The sequence below is a fragment of the Carassius carassius genome, chromosome 26 (genome assembly GCF_963082965.1).
Source record: "Carassius carassius chromosome 26, fCarCar2.1, whole genome shotgun sequence".
Taxonomy (NCBI): domain Eukaryota; kingdom Metazoa; phylum Chordata; class Actinopteri; order Cypriniformes; family Cyprinidae; genus Carassius; species Carassius carassius.
In genome coordinates, this window is record NC_081780.1 from 17,074,137 (window position 1) to 17,094,114 (window position 19,978).

A 19,978-nucleotide genomic window follows, 5' to 3' on the forward strand; every position below is an offset into this window, starting at 1 on the left:
GTTGGCTTGGTTTTGATTGCTTCTGTTGTCCTCATTTGGAAGTCGTTTTGGGTAAAAGCGTCTGCTGATATGTATAATTTTGTATCCAGTGTAGACAGCATCAGTGATTATCATGGGCTCTGCCAATCATATGCAAACCTATTTGCCCCTGTAATGTCACGGATACCCCAATATCAAAACAAAATATTTTTTGCGCTTGATTAAATCAATTATTTGTTAATATAGAAAATTTGCAGGATGGTTTAATTGTAAATAAAAAAAAAAAAAAAATTCAAGGTTTGATTTAAATTGTCATGATCCCTTTAAGCCCAGATTTGGGAGCATGTCAATAAGAAAACGGTGTCACATTATTTTAAGGACCAGTTCTCACTATTACTAGTTGCTTATTAGCATGCATGATATTACTAGCACATTGGCAGTTTATTAATACTTAGAAAGGACAAATTAATTCCTTATTCTGCATGAGCATATATTTTAAAACTGTGACACAATGTATAACGATTAATTTACAGCACCTTCATAAATTGAATAAAAACACATAATGCAAGGTATTTGTTCATCACTGAAGAAAAAAGAGTTGAAAAATATTGCTGGCTTGTACATCACCATCTTGCTTTGAATTAAACGGATGCACTTGATGTCGAACGTACCATATTATTCGAAAGAGCTAACCGTAGTTTTTTGGATACTTTTTCCACTCAAGATTATTATATTATAATTTAGTAATTATTTCAACTTGAGTATCTGTTTTAGATACTGCCACCTCTGAGTGCACTCATTCAATCCCATAATGCAAAGTAAGAATGCTGCACAGTTGGAGAATGTTCATGTCATTTGCGAAAAGCATGAACATTTAATCTGGAAATGTTAAGATTAGTTACCTGCATTATTATGTAAAAGAGCCTATGAATTCTGGAAAGAAAAAATTAGAATTTTGCAAGTAAATGACATGAAACAAATCAAATCACAGCCATTTCCAAAATCGCCTTAGCCCTTTTATGGAGAGAACACCTAAACTATTGCTAATTTTTTGTCCAATAAGCGTCGAGGATTATCTCTCTTATTTACATGAATTTGCATACTGAATTGTGATGGGTCCTTTCTTTCAGGCATCTGTTTTACTCTCTAGTCTTCTATTTAACATTATATAGAAGACGCGCTCACTGTGGTGTAGACTTTTATTTACAGTAGCTATACAGACGTACGTTTACCCAAAGTCCACGTGAAGCGTAAGTGTCCTGTAACCATGTTCTTGAGGAACTGCATATTTTCTGCACGCAGCTCGCACGGGCTCGCCCAAAAGTGAAAGTGAAAGAGAACGTGACGTTTAAACTAAAACGCGTACAAATGTGGCACCTCTCTGCCAGTCGCTGTTATTTCACAAACATTCATGAGGATTTCACGAGGATTTACCCTTCGGCGATCCCTCTGAATTCTCCGTGGCAAGTGGACATGCATATGTTCTTTACATTGATTTTCATAACGGCGGCAAATATGCATAATATTGCCAGAGCAAGCGGTGAGTTTGGATCAGCATTTCTTAAAAATACATGTTGAGAAAACCTAAACAGCGTTATTGCAGATACTGTGTTGAGGTTCAGCATTATTAGCTTCTTGACTGTGGATTATGCTATTAATAAATTGAACAGCTTGGCTAAAGCACGTTCTCTAGGAGGGCCTTCAAAGTAAAAAAAAAAAAAAAACCGAAACCATGTATTGGAAAAAGAAACTGGTAAAGGAACTTCAGCTTGAATATGGAATATGAAATAGCCTAGTGAAAACCCGTTCACGTGACAGTCCCTAAATTATGGAAATAAGAGGCCTAATTATAGGCGATTATTTGCAGCTTGCTTATATGTTTATGTGTCTATTTATTTGTTTGTATTTGTTTAAATACCGCGATTTTTCTATTTTTTATGCTTGTAGAAAAATGGACAATGCAGTTGGTGTAAATGCGGGAGTTGAACACTGCTCAATGGGAGCCATTAAAACAATCGCAAAAAAAATTACATAGTCTATATAGCTATGTTTGTCCAAATAAAGGCAGCTATGTATTTATACAACGGCAAACCATGATCAGCTTTGCTAGTTCAGCAAAGAAACCTTATGTACTGATACCTGAGCTGATTGTTTAGAAATTAGAAGTTTAAGTGATTACATAACCATATTTTTTTTTCTAGATATTAAATTAAGAGTTCCCACAAAAAAAATATACTGATACTATTTACTCTCCTTTATAGTTTGAAAGCCAAGTGCTATTATGAACACAAAAGGATCATTTTGAAGCATCTTCATGCAGTTCTTTTTTAATACAACAGAAGTTTATAATGATCAATCTGTAAAGCTCCAATAAGCACCACAAATGTAGTCCATGACTTGTTTTCTGAAACCATACAGTGTTTTTGTGTGGTATAAGTACAATTACATGACGTTAACCACTAATCTTTCCCTCTAATTATGATTCATTATGTTTAAACTGGTTCTTTTTCACTTTTAACTCATCTGGTGATGACTGTTAAATGTCAGCATGAATAAACAATAAAAATAGAATGCGTTTGTGCAAACCTTTTTTTTTTTTGAGTTTAGACAACATTCCCAGAAATGCACTACATTCCCAAAGGCATTTTTGATCCGTTACAGAATGGTGAATTAATTAAGTGAATAAGAAATTACATTTTGCTCAGCTAAAGCGGAATATATACTGTTGAAAAAAGAGTGGAAAGGTCAATCCATAAATCAGTTTATTAATACCACCTTGTGGGGTGTGCGATATGAAGATTTTTGAACGTGGACGATAAAAATGTCTGCACGATCTGCTTTTGAAGAAATATTGTTGTATTGTGCTACTGCGCACATTCTATCAGCTGCGGTTCTGGTGGCGCAGAATTAATATGCTGCGATATATATTAACAGTGTTAAATAAGCACTAGAGTTACTCTCACGGGACACTGGACTTATTCACAAAAGTACTTTTGTTTGCCTCTGCTTCAAAGCCTTACTGGTTATTTAAATATTTTATTTGTTTGCTGTTCTGACCTGCAGTTTTTCTGAACATGCGAAAACGAAAAAAGCCCTTCAAACTGTGATTACTGAACTAAGTTATGTTTTGTGTTAATACTGTCAGAACACACAAGGTTTATGTATAGCCTCTGTTGGTTATGTCTAAAATGAAACTAAACATCTGAAAGAAACAGATGCATGTCTGTATATTAGATGTGTGCAGGTCTTAAAGAGACAGTACTAAACATGCTGCCGACTGTAATTAAAGGGATTGTTCACTCTAAAATTTAATTTCTGTCATTGTTTATTCACTCACATGTTGTCATCAACCTACAGTAGATTAATTTCTTTCATGTGCTGCACACAAAAGAAGATATTTTGAAGAATCTGGATAACCAAACATTGATAAGTCCACATTGACTGGGAAAAATACTCTGGAAGTCACTGTGAACCAGCAACTGTTTGGTTTTCCACCTTCTATTAAAATAGAGTTTATGTTTAGCAGAAGAAGGAAACTCATTCAGGTTAAAAACAGCTTTTGAGTGGGTACATGAAGGTATAAAAAACATTAAAAAAAAAAAAGAATCACGATTGTGCCCTCGTTTACAACATCAACCCCCCCCCCCCCAGAGGTCTGTGCACGCCATGTTGGGTGTAATAAATTATGTTTCTTGGAGTGGTTGAAAATGACTTCTAAAGATTGCAAAGGCAGATCTTTACTGCACAAAACCTCCCTCACGTTTTCTTCCAAAGAATAATCAGATTATGCAAATTTAGCTAATTTCCAATTCATTGAGATTATTCACACTTAAATCACTGAACATCAGCAAAGCTGGTGAAATAAGCGCTATATTTTGAGGTGATTTGTGTTTCAGGGCTGTTTTTTATCAAATGTAGGTGTCAGATAAATAGTGTGTCCCACAACCCCCAAGCTGTAACTTTACCCTCTCCTTTTCAACAGCTATGTGTACAGTCTTGTCCAACAATGTACTGAAGATTTTTTACACCACAAATATAGTCAAGTTTTTTGTACCAGAATTATTTTAATCTGACCTTTCGACTTTTTATTTTATGCTTGATTTGATAATTTGACACAAGCGGCATGTTAAGTTTGTTGCATTCATGTTGGTCTCATATGGTTTTGAAAAGCTTTTTATACCATCTTCAAAAAAAGTTTTGATTTTTAATTCAATAAATATGAATACACCATGTCTTTTAACCAGATAGTAAAAATAATAACATATTTTCCTTGTGACCAGGAGAAGCAAACATGCTAATAATATGTCCAATGAACCCCAGGCCATTTTTCTTTTTTCAGATTTACTTGGGTTTGTTTTTCTGGTGTGTATCAGCTTTCACACTCTGACAACAAGCTGACTGCCCCCAAAAAGTCCCTTACAATCTTTGTGAAATGAAAGCATAACAACACTTACCTAATGGCTTTGCCATTGATGTCTGGTCTGGGATTACATTGTGACTAGGTCACCATAGAATCTGTGTTAATAATAAGACTAACAATCATGAATTGTTTCAAACATCGAAATCCTTCAGAAGTATATGTAGAGCTGAAAATCAGGAAAGTCTTATCACTGTTGGTGGGCCAAGTTTCTGATCACCTAATAGCTGTCATTTATATTTATATTTATATCCACTTACCTGATGCCAGATAGCTGAATTTTATTTAAAAAAAAAGTGAAATACAATATAAATCAAAATAGTTATTATCGTTATTCTTATTATTTTTAACACATTTCCCATTTAGTCAACATTTTCCATCAAAAGGTCGAATGTACATCTTGACATATGCAAATACTGTGAATCCCATTCATTGATTTATTTGTGACAGCACACCACATTAGCAACACTGACTGCCACAAATAGCTTTTCCAAAAGGCTTTGACTTTGTTGAGAAAAACTGCACTATTTAAAGTCAAAATGAAGTGCAGGTGTTCTTATATGAATATATCTTTGAAGGGAACTGAATATCTTCAGAAAAGTTTAGATGTCATTTTCATTGCATCTTTTCTATTTTGCTTGATAAATAAGCTTCCATAAGTGCAGTGCTGCTTTGTGTACAGCCATTATCATTAAACTGCTGTATTTCTGCAGTTCCAAAAGCGCCACCTGCTGGCAGGGAATGGATGAGCATTGTCTATAAGCCTGCCTGCTGGTTCTACGTACATAATATATATATATATATATATATAGTGGTAGGAGGAGCACAAGACAGACACAGTGGGTGTGGCGTCAGGCATCGGAGAGGCTTTTATTAACAGAAAATCAAATAAAACAGGGGATAAAAGGTGGCCAAAGGGGAAGAGTGTCCAAAATAAACAGGGGATCTGGTGTCCTCGTCGTGCTGCGGGGTTCGTGTGGGTCGGGCAGTGTTCATGGAGGAAGGGTCCAGGTAAGGGGCGGAGTCTGGCGGCCGCACGCGCTCCCCTCTTCGGTCCGGGACGCGAGGGACGGCGGCTTCCTCTAGCGGCCGCATCACTCTCGTTGGCTGGGCGCTGGCAGGGGATGGACGGCCCGGCATCCTGGCCCGATGGCTGTGTAAACGGGTGCGGCTCCCATCCGGATCGCGGGTCCAGCAGCTCACGTCTCTGGTGGCGCGGGAGTCCCTCAACGCACCCTTCCTGGACCCACGAGGACTCCAGTGTGCATGCACGGGGAATAGACCGGTCTCCCGAGGAGAGGCGCGTTGGGCTCTTAAACAGCGGCGGTGATGAGGCTCCATTTCCTTCAGGTGTGCCCCATCACACGCCGCCAGCCCTGACTCGTCCAGCGCCACTCCTCTCACACACCCACTCCAGTCGGGAGCCTGGTGAAGGGCGGCGATTTAGGACGGGGTGCCGGTGACAATCAGGGGGGAGGCAGCTGACTCGTCACAATATATATATATATATTCCCCAGGGGTAGTGCTGTCACACTTAAAGTGCAAGTCTGTGGGAACACTGCAAATGTGTCCATGAGTTTCATATGTGATATTTATATATTTGTATATTTTAGTGACAGTTCTCTTACTTTTTCTCAGGTGTCTGTGGAAAACCAGAACTGGCAGAAAACACAAAACCTGTGTTATCATATATTGAAAAGAACATCGGTGAAACTATTCGCATTGAGTGTGCAAAGGGCTATGTAAGGAAAGCAGGGACATCCAGCCTGTTCCGATGCACTCAACAACAAAATAGCAACGCATGCTGGCACTCTGATCTTCCTCTCAAGTGTATACGTAAGAGTCTTGTTTGTTGTAAAGATACTTGACCCCTGGACATGACATGTCTGCCCCTTGTTTAAGGTCCTGTGGATCAGTGGTAGAGCAATGCATTAGCAGTACAAAAGGTCATGGGTTCAATTCCCAGGGAGCAGACATACTGATAAAAAAAGTATAGTCTCAAAGCACTCTGAGTCACTTTTTTTATTAAAAGCATCTTGACATGATTCTGAAATGTAGAAGTTGGTTTAGTCATCTTAACAGATATCAGATTATCAATGTAGTGATTTTATTGTTTCTTTGCAGTTGATCCCAGAAATCCACCTGTGGCCACAAGTAAGTGCCATCTTTCCTAATTCCTCTCTTTTCTGTATATGTTGTTGAAAAGTGCAGTGTGTCATTTATGCACCTCAATACCAAATGGATTTTAATAAATAGCACACATCACCCTTAAGACCTATCACCAAGATAGGATGTCGACTTAAATCTCTGGTATTATTTATTTGCTTTAGCAGAGCCCACTAGTCCTCATCCACAAGTCACATCATTCACCACAGAAAGAACAACAAGTAAGCATCCCACACTTCATGACACAAGCTCGCCAACCACAGGTATGTGTGTTATATTGTGCTAGTATGTGTTGATATTGTTTGGGTAGGCTTACATTTACGTTAATTGCATGACACACTCCAGCAACAGGACATATAGCTTTGACAACAACAAATGAAGTTGTCACAACCAAAACAAGAAGAACCAGCAGCCAGCCTTTGATGAGCACAACAAAAGAGACGGAGTCTATTACAACAACCAATGAGACAACAACCAGCTACACAAGCAGAGAATATATGACAACAACATCGTCACATACGCTGTCAGGCTCTTTCACTACAACAACAGGTGAAGCCATTTACTATGATGGGTTAAGGTGCATGGGGCTAACTAGTTAACAAAAAAATTAACATTCTGTCATTAATTACTCAGCCTTGTGTCATTCCAAGCCAATATGACTTTCTTTCTTCCACAGAACCCAAAAGGAGAAGTTTAGCAGAATGTTCATGCTGCTCTTTTCCATATAGAATATAAAAACTAAGAGCTGTCATGCTCTTTAATTACTCATGTGTACATTCAATCTTCCTATAACAGGTTGCATCAAGTTTGAAAAAGTCATAGAGGTTTGGAAAAACATAAATGATGACAGAATTTCCATATTTATCTTTACTAAGCTAAATCATTGTTTAGGTATAAAAATATGTCCTCACACTTATTAATCCGGGCTCAGACTACAGGTGTTTTAAAATCTTTACCGATTATGAAATCTGGTTGCAGCACACCCATAAAGAGAATCTTCACAGATTTTCTTCCCTCAAATCTTATACATACAGACATTAGTTAGCATTCTAGCAGCTTTCAACGTTCAAAACTGAGGCGATTTCACTCCAGAGTGTGGTATGTTTTGGACACATCTCCACTATTTTACGGACCCATACAGCAGCTTGTTTTGTGGTCATGCACTGGTTAGTATGAAAGTTCTGATGTAACCATAGCCAGAGGTGCAAGATTCGATTTGTAAACACCTCACATTACCTGATAATACGTGCCGAACATTGGATCTGACCAAGGTCCTTGACTTTTTCACAGATTCTATGTAAATTAGAAATAAATTGGGCTAAAAATCTTTAGGGCGGAATTCACTTAACTGTAAAACCCTTTTTGCACATGGTAAATCAGTGTAATACCAGAGTTTAATTCACTAACCATCCCAATCCAGTTTACAGAGTGCAGGGCTGAAGTTGCACTGCATCGTGAATATTTAAATTAACTAGTCAAGTTACTGGCATTCCTTTTCATGCAAACATGCCTCCTTTAGTCTCAATATAGACTTTTCTTTATTTGCAAAAATTGCCTGGCAGAATTTGTTCTGCACTATACCCACCAAATGAAACTAAGCAATAAATGAACATAGCCTAGGCACTTTATATGGGCACTTTATTTCAATGGTAATTGTAACCATGTGAAGACATTGCCAATCCCTGCATATATGCATATTTTGAACAAGAATATGATTGTTTTTCCAGTTAAAAGACTGAACAAAATAAGCTTTTATGTATGCTTGTTTAATTAGCATAGATTTTGTGTCTGTGCCATTGCCTGATCTACGTAATTCCTTTGGTGAATTGGGCACTAAGTCAGCACTGTTAGCACATGCAAAACACACTTTTACTGGCTGCAGTTCATTCTTAGTGAGGCAGTTCTCCTCTGACCAGATGAAACCAGCAGTTCAATTCTAGGCTGCAGCAAAGTCAGATTGTGCAGAAGAAACATCTCTTTCCTGTGGTTTTGTCCCAGTGGCCGTTTAGGAGACAAGGTCTTGACTGTGGATCTGTCTCTGTAGCTCATCTAGTTGTCCTGGTCTCCGCTAACATTCAGGGCTGTAGAGGTCCTCTCTAGATGCTGATCCACAATCTGGGCTGAAAACGTACTGCATCCGGGTGACTGGAGTGACCATCTGATCTGGATACAGACTGGATCTGGTGGCTACGGTGACCTCGGAATAAGAGAGAAACAGACTAATATTAGCATAGATGCCATTCTTCTAACGATGTAGCAAGTACATTGTGTCTTATGGGTTCCGGTTTACCTAATTAAGAAAACTAATTTGAATATTAGAAATGTGTTAGTGTGTTATGTGTAAACCAGGTTAAAGAGGTGGGTCTTAAAACTAGATTTAAACTGACAGAGTGTGTCTGCCTCCCGAACAGTGTTAGGTAGGGCATTAAATAGGAAAAGGATCTGCCGCCCGCAGTTGATTTTGATATTCTAGATATTATCAAATTGCCAGAGATTTGAGAACGCAGTGGTGTGGAGGACTCTAGCGCAATAAGAGCTTGTTCAAATACTGAGGTGCTAAACTATTCAGGGCTTTATAAGTAATAAGCAAGATTAAAAAATCGATATGATGTTTGATAGGGAGCCAGTGCAGTGTTGACAGAACCGGGCTAATATTATCATACTTCCTGGTTCTAGGAAGAACTCTAGCTGCTGCATTTTGGACCAGCTGGAGTTTGTTTATTAAGCATGCAGAACAACCACGAGATGGAAAAATGCAGTTTTACAAATGCTAGAAACGTGGCTTTCTAAGGAAAGATTGCGATCAAATAGCACACCTAGGTTCCTAACTGATGACGGAGAACTGACAGAGCAGTCATCAAGTCTTAGACAGTGTTCTAGGTTATTACAGCCAGAGTTTTTATGTCCTATAATTAACACCTCTTTTTTTCAGAATTTAGCGGTAAGAAATTACTATTTCAGGTTTTAAAATTTACTATGCATCCCACTATTTTTTTTAATTGGTATGTTTCTCTGGGCCTCGAAGAAATATATAGCTGAGTATCATCAGCATAACAGTGAAAGTTAACACTGTGCTTCCTGATGATATCTCCCAAGGGTAACATGTAAAGCGTAAAAATAACGGCCCAAGTACCGAGCCTTGAGGTACTCCATACTGCACTTGTGATTGATATGATACCTCTTCATTTTCTGCAACAAATTGATGGTGGTCAGATAAGTATGATTTGAACACTAAGATCCAATAGCACTAACAGAGAGATACAACCATGATCAGATGATAAGAGCAGGTCATTTGTAACTCTAAGGAGAAAAGTCTTAGTACTATGATACGGTCTAAATCCTGACTGGAAATCCTCACAGATACCATTTTTCTCTAAGAAGGAATATAATTGTGAGGATACTACCTTTTCTAGTAAATTGGACAGAAAAAGAAGATTCAAGATCAGTCTGTAATTAACTAGTTCTTTGGGGTCAAGTAGTGTTTTTTTGATGAGAGGTTTAATAACAGCCAGTTTGAAGGCTTTGGGGACATATCCTAATGACAGTGAGAAAATAAATAATATTCAGATGAGGATCTATGACTTCTGGAAGCACCTCTTTTAGGAGCTTAGATGGAATAGGGTCTAACATACATGTTATAGATGTTTTAACAAGTTCTTTCTCTACTGTCCTAGAGAATGAGTGGAACTGTTCTTCATGTGATCTATAGTGCACTGTCTGATGCGATACTGTAGCTGACGACAGCATGGTTACAATTTTATCTCTAATAGTATCGATCTTAGAAGTAAAGTAGTTCATAAAGTCATTACTGCTGTGCTGGTGTGAAATGTCAGCACCTGTTGATGTCATGACTTAGGTCTGAGTTGCTGTGTTTTTTGTCTTGTTGTCTGTTTGCCTAGTCTCTGAACACATGGGTCTTGTTTTGGCAGCTCATGTGTTCTGCTGTCAGTGTTTCTTCCCCCTCCCACTCGTTATCTTTAATTCTCTGTGTTCTGTCACACCTGTAGCCACTCTTTTCTCATTAGCTCTCCTCTATTTTAGTTCCTCTCGTGCTCTGTCTTTTGTCAGACCGTTGTAGTTGTTTAATGCTTCGCTGGTGACCGTCTTGTCCTGTTTGCCTAGTCCTGCTTTGTTATGTTGTTTTAGGTTCCAAGTGTTTTTTGATTTTTGTTTTTGTCTGGAACGGTTCCCCCTCTTCCTGTCAGACTAGACTGGTTCTGCCTCCGGTCCTTGCATCGCTTTTCTGTTGGGATCCCCCAAGACTTGACTCCAGCTCCTCTCTGTACTCTATCCTCTCATTCAGGGAGTTTGGTGGGCCTTCAACGTTGTGTCCCAAGGATTCTCAGATCAGTGCGACTTTGACGTTGCGTCCCCAATGATGCTCTGGTTGATGTGACTTGACGTTGCGTCACAGAAGACCCTAGGACCGGTCCCCGCTGAGAGGTTTCTCTTGCCCTGTGGAGTGATCATTCTTTTGTTTTCCCTGTTTGCCCAGTGAGGGCTAAATAAACTTTTTGTTACCTGCAACTGAATCCTGCGTATCCCTGACAGTTGATGCTTTATTTTTAATTAATTTAGCTACTGTATTGAATAAATACCTGGGTTTATGTTTGTTTTCTTCTAAAAGAGATGACAAATAATGAGGGATGTCCCGATCAGGTTTTTTTGCCCTCGAGTCCGAGTCATTTGATTTTGAGTATCTTCTGATCAGTGTTGGGGAGTAACTAGTTACATGTAACGGCGTTACGTAATTTAATTACAAAATAAATGTAACAGTAATCAGTTACAGTTACTAAGAAAAAATGAGTAATTAAATTACAGTTACTTATGAAAATTGTAACGATTACAAAGAGGATTACATTTGAATATTTACACACATCCACATACAGCTTATTTCTTTCCCAAATTGCACTAAGACATATGACCCATAATCTCCGAGACGCGGAAAACACATTCGTAGAATCCAGTCATAAAAATGGAATTCAGCCTATAACGCGGATGGAATATGACACATTTTTGACGAATAAATCAAAAGTAGGTCAGTACACTTGAATCAAAACCCGATATGGACTGATGTCTGTGAATATTAAGCCGCAAAAAGACTGAATATGAATCCTGCACGTTCTGCGTGTCTGTGGAAATCAGGCGCTGACTGGACATTCGGAAAACCGGGACTATTCCCGGTGGCCTGGCAGCCGATTTGGCCTTCTACTTTAATATTGTTATTGTATAATTGCAGGCCGAATATACTAAAGCGATTATTTCCGAATCCGCCATTCGATAATTAAATCTCTAATAAATCATGAATCGGTTAGTCGTGACTGGCAATGGTTGGGCTCGCGCGCTCTCCGCGCCTCCGCCGAACGGTTTGGATCAGACTCCGAGTAATCAATGCGAGAGAGAGAGAGAGACCGGAGTGAACTGTGTAAGCGCACAGCTGGAGCAGAGAAGCGACACTTCTGTTCAGGGTTTCAGGTGCAGGTCAGTTTCATCTGTAAATATGCTAATGTAGTTTTGTCTTTGTTTACTTAGTCAAGCAGCAGCAACAGCACATTGCTCACACTCACTCAAAATACTGTATAAACAACGTCATTATTATCTATTGTAATGTTACAGTAGTAAGTTAGCAGACAAATCATCATATTTTATCATAGTTTTAGGGGGAGCTAGTGCATACAAAAACACAACCCTTAGGAAAAGTAATATAGCCTATGGTATGGCACTAACCGCGGTTTAACTATGGAATTTGTATTAAAAATAAATACAAGTGGTAATTCATTTGCCAAAAAAACTAAATTGCACTTACAAAACATGGTAAAAGTCAAATAAAAATCTTCAGTATTAAAGTCATGAGAGAGATGGATGGATAATGGAAGTGAAGGTGCTGTTCAGGAGAGAACTCTTACTTACGTTGCAAGTCCCCCAACCTAAGGATTCACATTTTTTAATATCAGGTCCAAAAAAAAAATAGGGTTTTCCATGTTTCAGAATGGGTTGTGGGTGTATGAGTGTGAGATTTCCCAGTCCGCCCCTCATGGAAATGCATCTCTAGAACAGTCACTTCATGAGCATTTTTTACTTATTTTGAGAAACTATCATCATATCATATACAAAGAGACAGCAGTGTTACAAAAAGACACCAATGTTTCAGGAGTTTAGTACACAAATTAGGACACATGCTTATTAGATAACCTTATTTGAGTTGATGTATATGCTTTTATTTTTTTAATAACTATTTTTCCCCAAACCATTGTTAGATGCAGTTAGATGCCTGTAGTTATGCAAAGATTTGGTTTCAAAAACAGTATATATAAACTATTTATTTTGATTTTAAATCTGCTTTGAACTTCAGATCAATCTCTTAAGTAAAAGGCAGTACTAAAGTCTGATTGTGTGGTGGATGTGTTCAAATTTGATCATCTTAATTCAGGTGATGAAGGATGGTGAAAGTCTGACAGTATTGAGCACTACTGTAAGCTTAAATCTGCATGGTGTAAAATGGTTGAAGATGATTAACAGTTGCAAATTAACATTCATTAGAAATTTATAAAAGTAATCAAAATGTACTCAAAAGTAATTAGTTACATTACTTTATTAAAGTAATTAAAAAAGTTACACTACTATTACATTTTAAATAGGGTAACTTGTAATCTGTAACCTATTACATTTCCAAAGTAACCTTCCCAACACTGCTTCTGATACTTCTATAATACATAAAAAAAAAGAAGAGCGAAAAAACAGGTCCAGGATGTTCAATAAATTACATTTTGAAATATATTCAAATAGAAAACAGCTATTTTAAATAGGCTAGCAAAAATATTTAAAAAAATTACTGTTTTGCTGTACTTTGGATCAAATAAATGCAGGCTTGGTGAACAGAAGAGACTTCTTTAAACAACATTAGCAAGCTTACTGTTCAAAAACTTCTGACTGGTAGTATAGGCAACTTTATTTTTTTCTCTTAATTTCTAGCTTTTAATTGTCTTAGAAATCTATAACTGCTGGACGATAACAAATAATTTGTTTATATACTACAAAGACTGTTTATCACATAAGGTAGAATAGTTTCTATACTGTAATAAATGCTATGTCAATCAGCACTGCATTGTTCATATACTTTATTTATCACCTGCTGGAGATAACTTGAAAAACCACATATTGTCTTCGTGTTTCCAAAAGTTTCAGTTTTTCTGTGAAAATAGCTTAATAGTTTTCATTAGGGCTGCGTGATATTGAGAAAAAATGACATTGCGATATTTTATTTTTCTGCGATATATATTGCGATATGAAATCTAATCAAATTTTTTCTTACAAACAAAAATGGGGTGAGCAGATTTACATTCTCATTTTAAATGATTTAAACATCGACACCATCGTGTCAATTGATTAATATGCGCGAGGGAGAGAGAGCAAGACAGCGCTCGTGTTGTTTGAAGCGCTCTCTCTCTCTCTCTCTCTCTCTCGCGCTCTCTCTCTCTGTCTCGCGCGTGCGGGCTCTCTCTCTCTCGGGGAGCAGCTGGCCCGTACAGTTAATAAATAACGGATCAACTAGGACAGCCTACATCGCACATCCTGCGATGTGACTATCGTGGATTCGTACATCGCGATATCGATGCTTAAACAACACATCGTGCAGCCCTAGTTTTCATACAGCGATAGCTGGATGCTTTTGTCCATATTGGAAATTTTCTGATATGACTTTCTGCATGAGAGCGCCCTTTGGTGTCGAGTATGAATGAAACACACACTGCAGGAGAGTTTAGCGCTCCGCGATGTTCATCTCGCCTTATTCTGGGTCCGAATAAAACACCAGATCATGCGCAGACTATCGTGTCTCTTTGAGTTTAAATCTATATTTATTCACACCTTTATTATATATATCCGAGTCCTGATCGGGAGGTAACGTCCGATTCCGATTGAGTCTGAAACCACGTGATCGGGCCCGATATCCAATCCCGTGATCAGATCTAGCAGTTTTTAATGATTTTCTGTAGGATCGCGCACTTTCCTGCCAAGTAATATGAAACACCTCTAGTTTTGTTTTCCTCCAGCTGTGCTCCATTTTCCGGGCTGCTCTCTTTAGGGTGTGATTGTGCTCATTATACCACGGTGTCAGACTGTTTTCCTTAATCTCCCTTAAGCATAAAGCAGCAACCGTATCTAAAATTCTACAAAAAAGAGATAGTCCATTGTTTCTGTTACATCATCAAGTTTTTCTGATGATGAGTTTTTGGATGTGCTTAAGAATTGAGATAAATCAGGAACATTACTTACAAGTCTTTTGTGGTAGAAGTGATGGTCCTACCATACTTGTAACAAGGAGTAGAATTTACAGTTTTAGCTATATGAAGTTTACACAAGATGATATGTGATATCATCCCTTGGCTGCATAATTTCAACACCATCAACATCAATCCCATGCGTCAGTATTAAATCTAGAGTATGATTTCGACAATGAGTAGGACATGACACATGTTGTCTAACCCCAGTACAGTTCATTATGTCTATCAATGCTGATCCCAATGCATCTTTTTCATTATTAACATGGATATTAAAATCATCAACAATTAAAACTTTATCTGCAGCCAGCACTAACTCGGATATAAAATCAGTAAATTCTTTAATAAATTCTGTATGGTGCCCTGGTGGTCTGTATACAGTAGCCAGTACAAACATCACAGGGGATTTATCATCATTAACACTTGTTTCTCTGGATAATGCTATATTAAGCACCATTACTTCAAACATGTTATACCCGGTCCCGCCCTCTGAGAAATACTGAAAATATTTTTTTAGAAACTGAAGCAACCCCCCCACCCTTACCTTTTGGACACAGCTCATTTTTATAAGAGTAATCTTGGGGGGTAGACTCATTTAAAATAATGTAATCATCAGGTTTTAGCCTGGTTTCTGTCAAAGAGAGCACATCTAGGTTATGTTCAGTGATCATTTCGTTTACAAAAAGTGCTTTCGTAGAAAGGGACCTGATATTCAATAAGCCAAGCTTTATCATTTGTTTATTCAGTTACACTTTATTTCGATAGTCCACTTTAGACATTCTACTAACAATAAGTAACTTTGTAACTACATGTCAACTACATGCCAACTAATTCTCATTAATTTGCAACATGTCTACTAACTCTCAGAGAAGACTGTTAGGGTAGGTTTAGGTTAATTATAAGTTGACTATAAGTTGATAAAGAAAGTGTTAGAAGATATTAAGCAGACAGTAATACTCTACTAACTGCTAGTTGACATGTAGTTGCAAAGTTACTTACTGTTAGTAGAATGTCTAAAGTGAACGATCAAAATAAAGTGTTACCGTTTATTCATATTACATTTGTTTTCTTATTTGTTGAACATCAATTAAATTGTTACTCTTAAATTGGTTTGGTTTTTTCTAGTTCTTGGGACAGACACAGTCTCTATATTGTGATATCTAGGTGATAGCGTCTCTATGTGCTGAGAATTAACTGATTTCCGTGGCGTGAACAATGAACTAAAATGTTCAAAGAGAACATTTTTAGAATATTTTGTAAGGTCCAGGCACTCGGCATCCGGTGCTGGATGAAGGTTTCCGGCGTGTTCGGTCTTTCAGCGCGTAGAGTTATTCAATTTAGGTTAAACTTAAATCTGACTCCATTTTATTATTTAATCTGACTCCATTGTATTATTATTTAATCTGACTCCATTTTAATTTAGGTTGGAATGCAAATTGGTTGTACGTCTGTTTCTAATTAGTAGGCCTATTCTTCTGACATTTGATTTTTCTGGTTAAACTCTTTAGTTTATATTAACTTGTTCATTCGGGTGCTCATGTCGCTAACAAGGATTCAACGTAATCTACTATAGTCAATAATTAGAGTAAAACAGAATAAAATCAAGTGTAACAATTTAATATTAGTCAGGTAAATATGTATTCTGCCAATTACATATCCAATTGAAACACATCAAATCATATCAATACAAAACATCAAATTTTTAAAGATGAATCTAAAAGTAAAATATGCATACCTGACCTTAGAAAATACATAGTATGAAGTGAAGAGACACACAACAGACTACGGGTTTTCTGGTTACAGAAATCGCCCTGATCCTCTTGCTGCAATTGTTTAAATACCTCAGACCAAGACAAACATCGCTCGAGATGGAGACAGGAACTAACAATTGGAATTTGCATTAACTCAGGTCCCAAGCCTGGGTGGTTTTACAACTCAAAAATGTAAATTACCCCCTGGGAACAGCGGGGTAATTTACATGGAGGATCCTAGGAAAGGGCACTCCCATCACAGTAATCAAGATATCTCTTGACTCTTCGGATCTGTATTATCTTCTAATCTACTTTTGTAATGTTTGAGACCATTGTACCAGTTGCATTGAGACACTTCCAATGATACTAGACATGAGTGTTAGTTCACTTGCATTGACATTTTCATGTAATAATTTTGAGCAGACTGAGTAGAAGGAAGAATGGGTGAAGGGATTTAAAATGAAACAAATGACAAGAAGGGGAGGAGGTATCCTGCTCCTCCACTCTGTGGGGTGTATCGAAGATGCTCGTGTATGTTTGTGTTGTCTGTTTCTCAGGAGATCAAAGTATCTCAGGTTCTTTCATCCTTACAATTGCATGCTAATTTTCTATTTAGTTAAATTCCAAATGTCCTCAAATAACTTTGATCTAATTTAATGATGACTGTGGGGATTTGTATGTAGAAGCCCTGACCTCCGCATTACCCAAAGAGATTTTGTTATATAAAGACCCCAGTGTTGAACTTGAATTTGAAACAAGACAGGATGCATACCACACTTTGACAAGATCTTCCTTTTATTTACAAAAATGTTGGTGCATAATCCCAACTACATATCACGAAACCCAGAGTGTACAAAACTAACCACGTACAACCAGGAAAAAGAAGTGACACACTAGGGCTGTGCAATTAATCGAAAAAATGATTCGTTTTCGAATTGATTGAAAATCTAATAATCGAGATAAAACGATTATTGTGTGCCATTCCTCCCCCTTTTGCAGGGCTGTGCTTTCGTTCCTCCATAAGAGCCCAATTTCCCGTGCAAATCAGTAAAATCATGTAACGTGACATTTGCAAAATGGGACGTGCTTGAATTATCGAAATATATTTATTCATGCTTTTAAAAGCGCCCACCTTTACACATGGGTGTAAATTTCATCTAATAAGGGACAATAAACAAAATTTCTCATGCAATTTGTCAAAGGGGACACCATGTTTTGTCTTAATATGTGGACATTTTGTACCTGGCATTTTGGTGCACTTAAAAAAAGTGGTCTTGCCAATTCTCTATCAATCTCTCTCAATCTTGTCTTAATACTTTCTTGACACTTTTCTACATATGAGTTACTATTAAACAAGCTACCAAACAATCTAGATGACATTATAAATGATAAATGCATCAGTTAGCATTTTTTGTCATGACTAATTGGTTAATGACTCAGCATTAATTGTATTAAAGAGAAAAGATTGACTGCATCTGATGTTTAAACTGAATGAAATATTCTTGACAGCCTACTTACTGGACTTCCAGAGCTACTGAAGGACTTTGTTCTCTCTCTCTGTGTGTGTATATAGGCTTTTAAACTTAAAACATATTTATTTATTTACTTATTTATTCCTGTCTTGTTTGCACATATTAAGTATATATTGTTATATAATTAAAAAAGTGTGGTTTTAATGATATTTTTAAGGGGGGACAACCCTCAGAAAATGTATGGCCATTTTTTGTTTCTGACTTTAACAATAAATAGGTATTTTTACTGCTGCACCTTTAAATCCCTTATCTTTAGAACATAACGCATCATGATACTGCATTTTCAGTGTATACAGGTGAACAACACTATCACAAAGTCTGTGGCAGTGTTAGCATATGCTGGCTTGCAATCCATGAACTACAGAGTTGCTCGCCACTATTAACATCTTTCTGACAGATTTTAATTTATAATATTAAACTTATCTGATCTCCTACAACTGGCCTCATTTTCCTTCTCCTGTTTTTATTTGTATTTTTTATTTCTATCTTTTATTAGGAGTCAATGCATCTGTGAGGACCTCAACTATTTCTGAAGGTAATTTTATTTTCCTTGTAGTTATTCATAGGGATAATATCCTCAGTCTTCTTTCTTTATCAATATTCTCTATCAATCACAAAATCAATTACATGGAATTTGAACCTGAATTTCTTTGACTATGTAGTTACTATAACCTGAAAATTCGAGACCAGTAGGAACAGTAATACAGAATAAAGCCATGATTGCAAGCTATCTACGTTTCTGTCACTGCATTGCAAGATGTAATAATCCATTTTAAACAAATCAAAACTCTTATAATATTTGTATGCATATCTTTCATATAATTTTAAGGAGCTGTCAAGCTCCCAAAATGCTGAAAACTACTGTAAAAGCAGTACTTTAAGTAGTACAAATTCATGAACTGTAAGTCTCCCGAAGCTATATGACATCTTGTTCATGAAGCAGATGGAAATTCTAGTTATTCATAAAAAAATCTTCCTCTCTGCTATAGCTCTATACACATGCACTTATTAAAACATGAAAAAACATGCTTTGACATCACTGGTTGTTGTATATTCTTACATGTACCCTAAACTTTAGAGCAGTGGTCTCAGACTCAATTTCTGGAGCGGCACAGTTCTGCAGAACTTCGCTTCAACCAGCTGCAAAAGCTGTGGCCTTTCAGGAATTGAGTTTGAGACTAATGCTTTAGAGCTAGGATTTTGTAGAGTTATGTGGTGGAGGAATGATGTTCAGTTAAAAAAACATCTTTCTGTGTGTTCCTCATAAAAAAAACTTTTCAGTGGCAAAATAAGACTTGGAATATAGCATAGAAATCAATGGGCTGTATTTATATGGTGCGTTTATGTTTTTGGAGCTCTAAAGCTTAGTAAACTGTTTATGATTGTTCCATTCCATGAAAACATACAATCTTCATCGTGTTAAATGATAGAAATTAATCATTTAGGTTTGGAACAACGTGAATGTGAAAAAGTGACAAAAGATTTTGAACAAAATAAACCTACTTAAAATCTCTTTCATTTAGGAGGAAATGCAGGGGCAGCCTTTTCTAATGCTACATGTAAGTGCCATTTATGGCTGTTAATTTCTTACAACCATATTTCTCCACCTTGTGCTAACTAATGTTTTTTTTAACAAGTTCCATTGTTGTTGTTTTTTATTTTTTTCAACACTTAGCAACAGCAGGTGGAGTTACAGGATTAATTCTCCTTTGCATGGTGGCAGCATTCATTTTCTTGTGGTATGTTTTAAATTTATTGAAGTTTGAAGTTTGACTTTTTGTAGCCTCTTTTTAAATAGTTTTCACCTTTTAATCCACAGCTTAAGACGTAGAAATCATAGAAACCACCATGAAC

At 37.1% G+C, this 19,978-nt stretch overlaps 1 protein-coding gene across 1 annotated transcript; it reads left to right on the forward strand.

The window, feature by feature from the left end:
- Positions 1–1,229: 1,229 nt before the first annotated feature.
- LOC132105404 (interleukin-15 receptor subunit alpha-like) lies at positions 1,230–19,745 on the forward strand. The gene is made up of 7 exons (XM_059510485.1): positions 1,230–1,519; positions 6,035–6,232; positions 6,521–6,550; positions 6,727–6,825; positions 6,908–7,111; positions 18,621–18,659; positions 19,648–19,745. Exons 1-7 carry the CDS (start codon positions 1,348–1,350, stop codon positions 19,743–19,745), a joined length of 840 nt encoding a protein of 279 aa, XP_059366468.1. The 5' UTR covers positions 1,230–1,347.
- The last annotated feature ends 233 nt before the right edge of the window (positions 19,746–19,978 follow it).

Excerpts from the sequence above, each read along its gene's own strand:
- LOC132105404 (XM_059510485.1), top strand. The coding sequence starts at position 1,348 with ATGTGGCACCTCTCTGCCAGTCGCTGTTATTTCACAAACATTCATGAG. Across the intron at positions 6,551-6,726 it reads AAATCCACCTGTGGCCACAA|CAGAGCCCACTAGTCCTCAT; the intron begins GTAAGTGCCATC and ends TATTTGCTTTAG. Across the intron at positions 6,826-6,907 it reads CACAAGCTCGCCAACCACAG|CAACAGGACATATAGCTTTG; the intron begins GTATGTGTGTTA and ends GACACACTCCAG.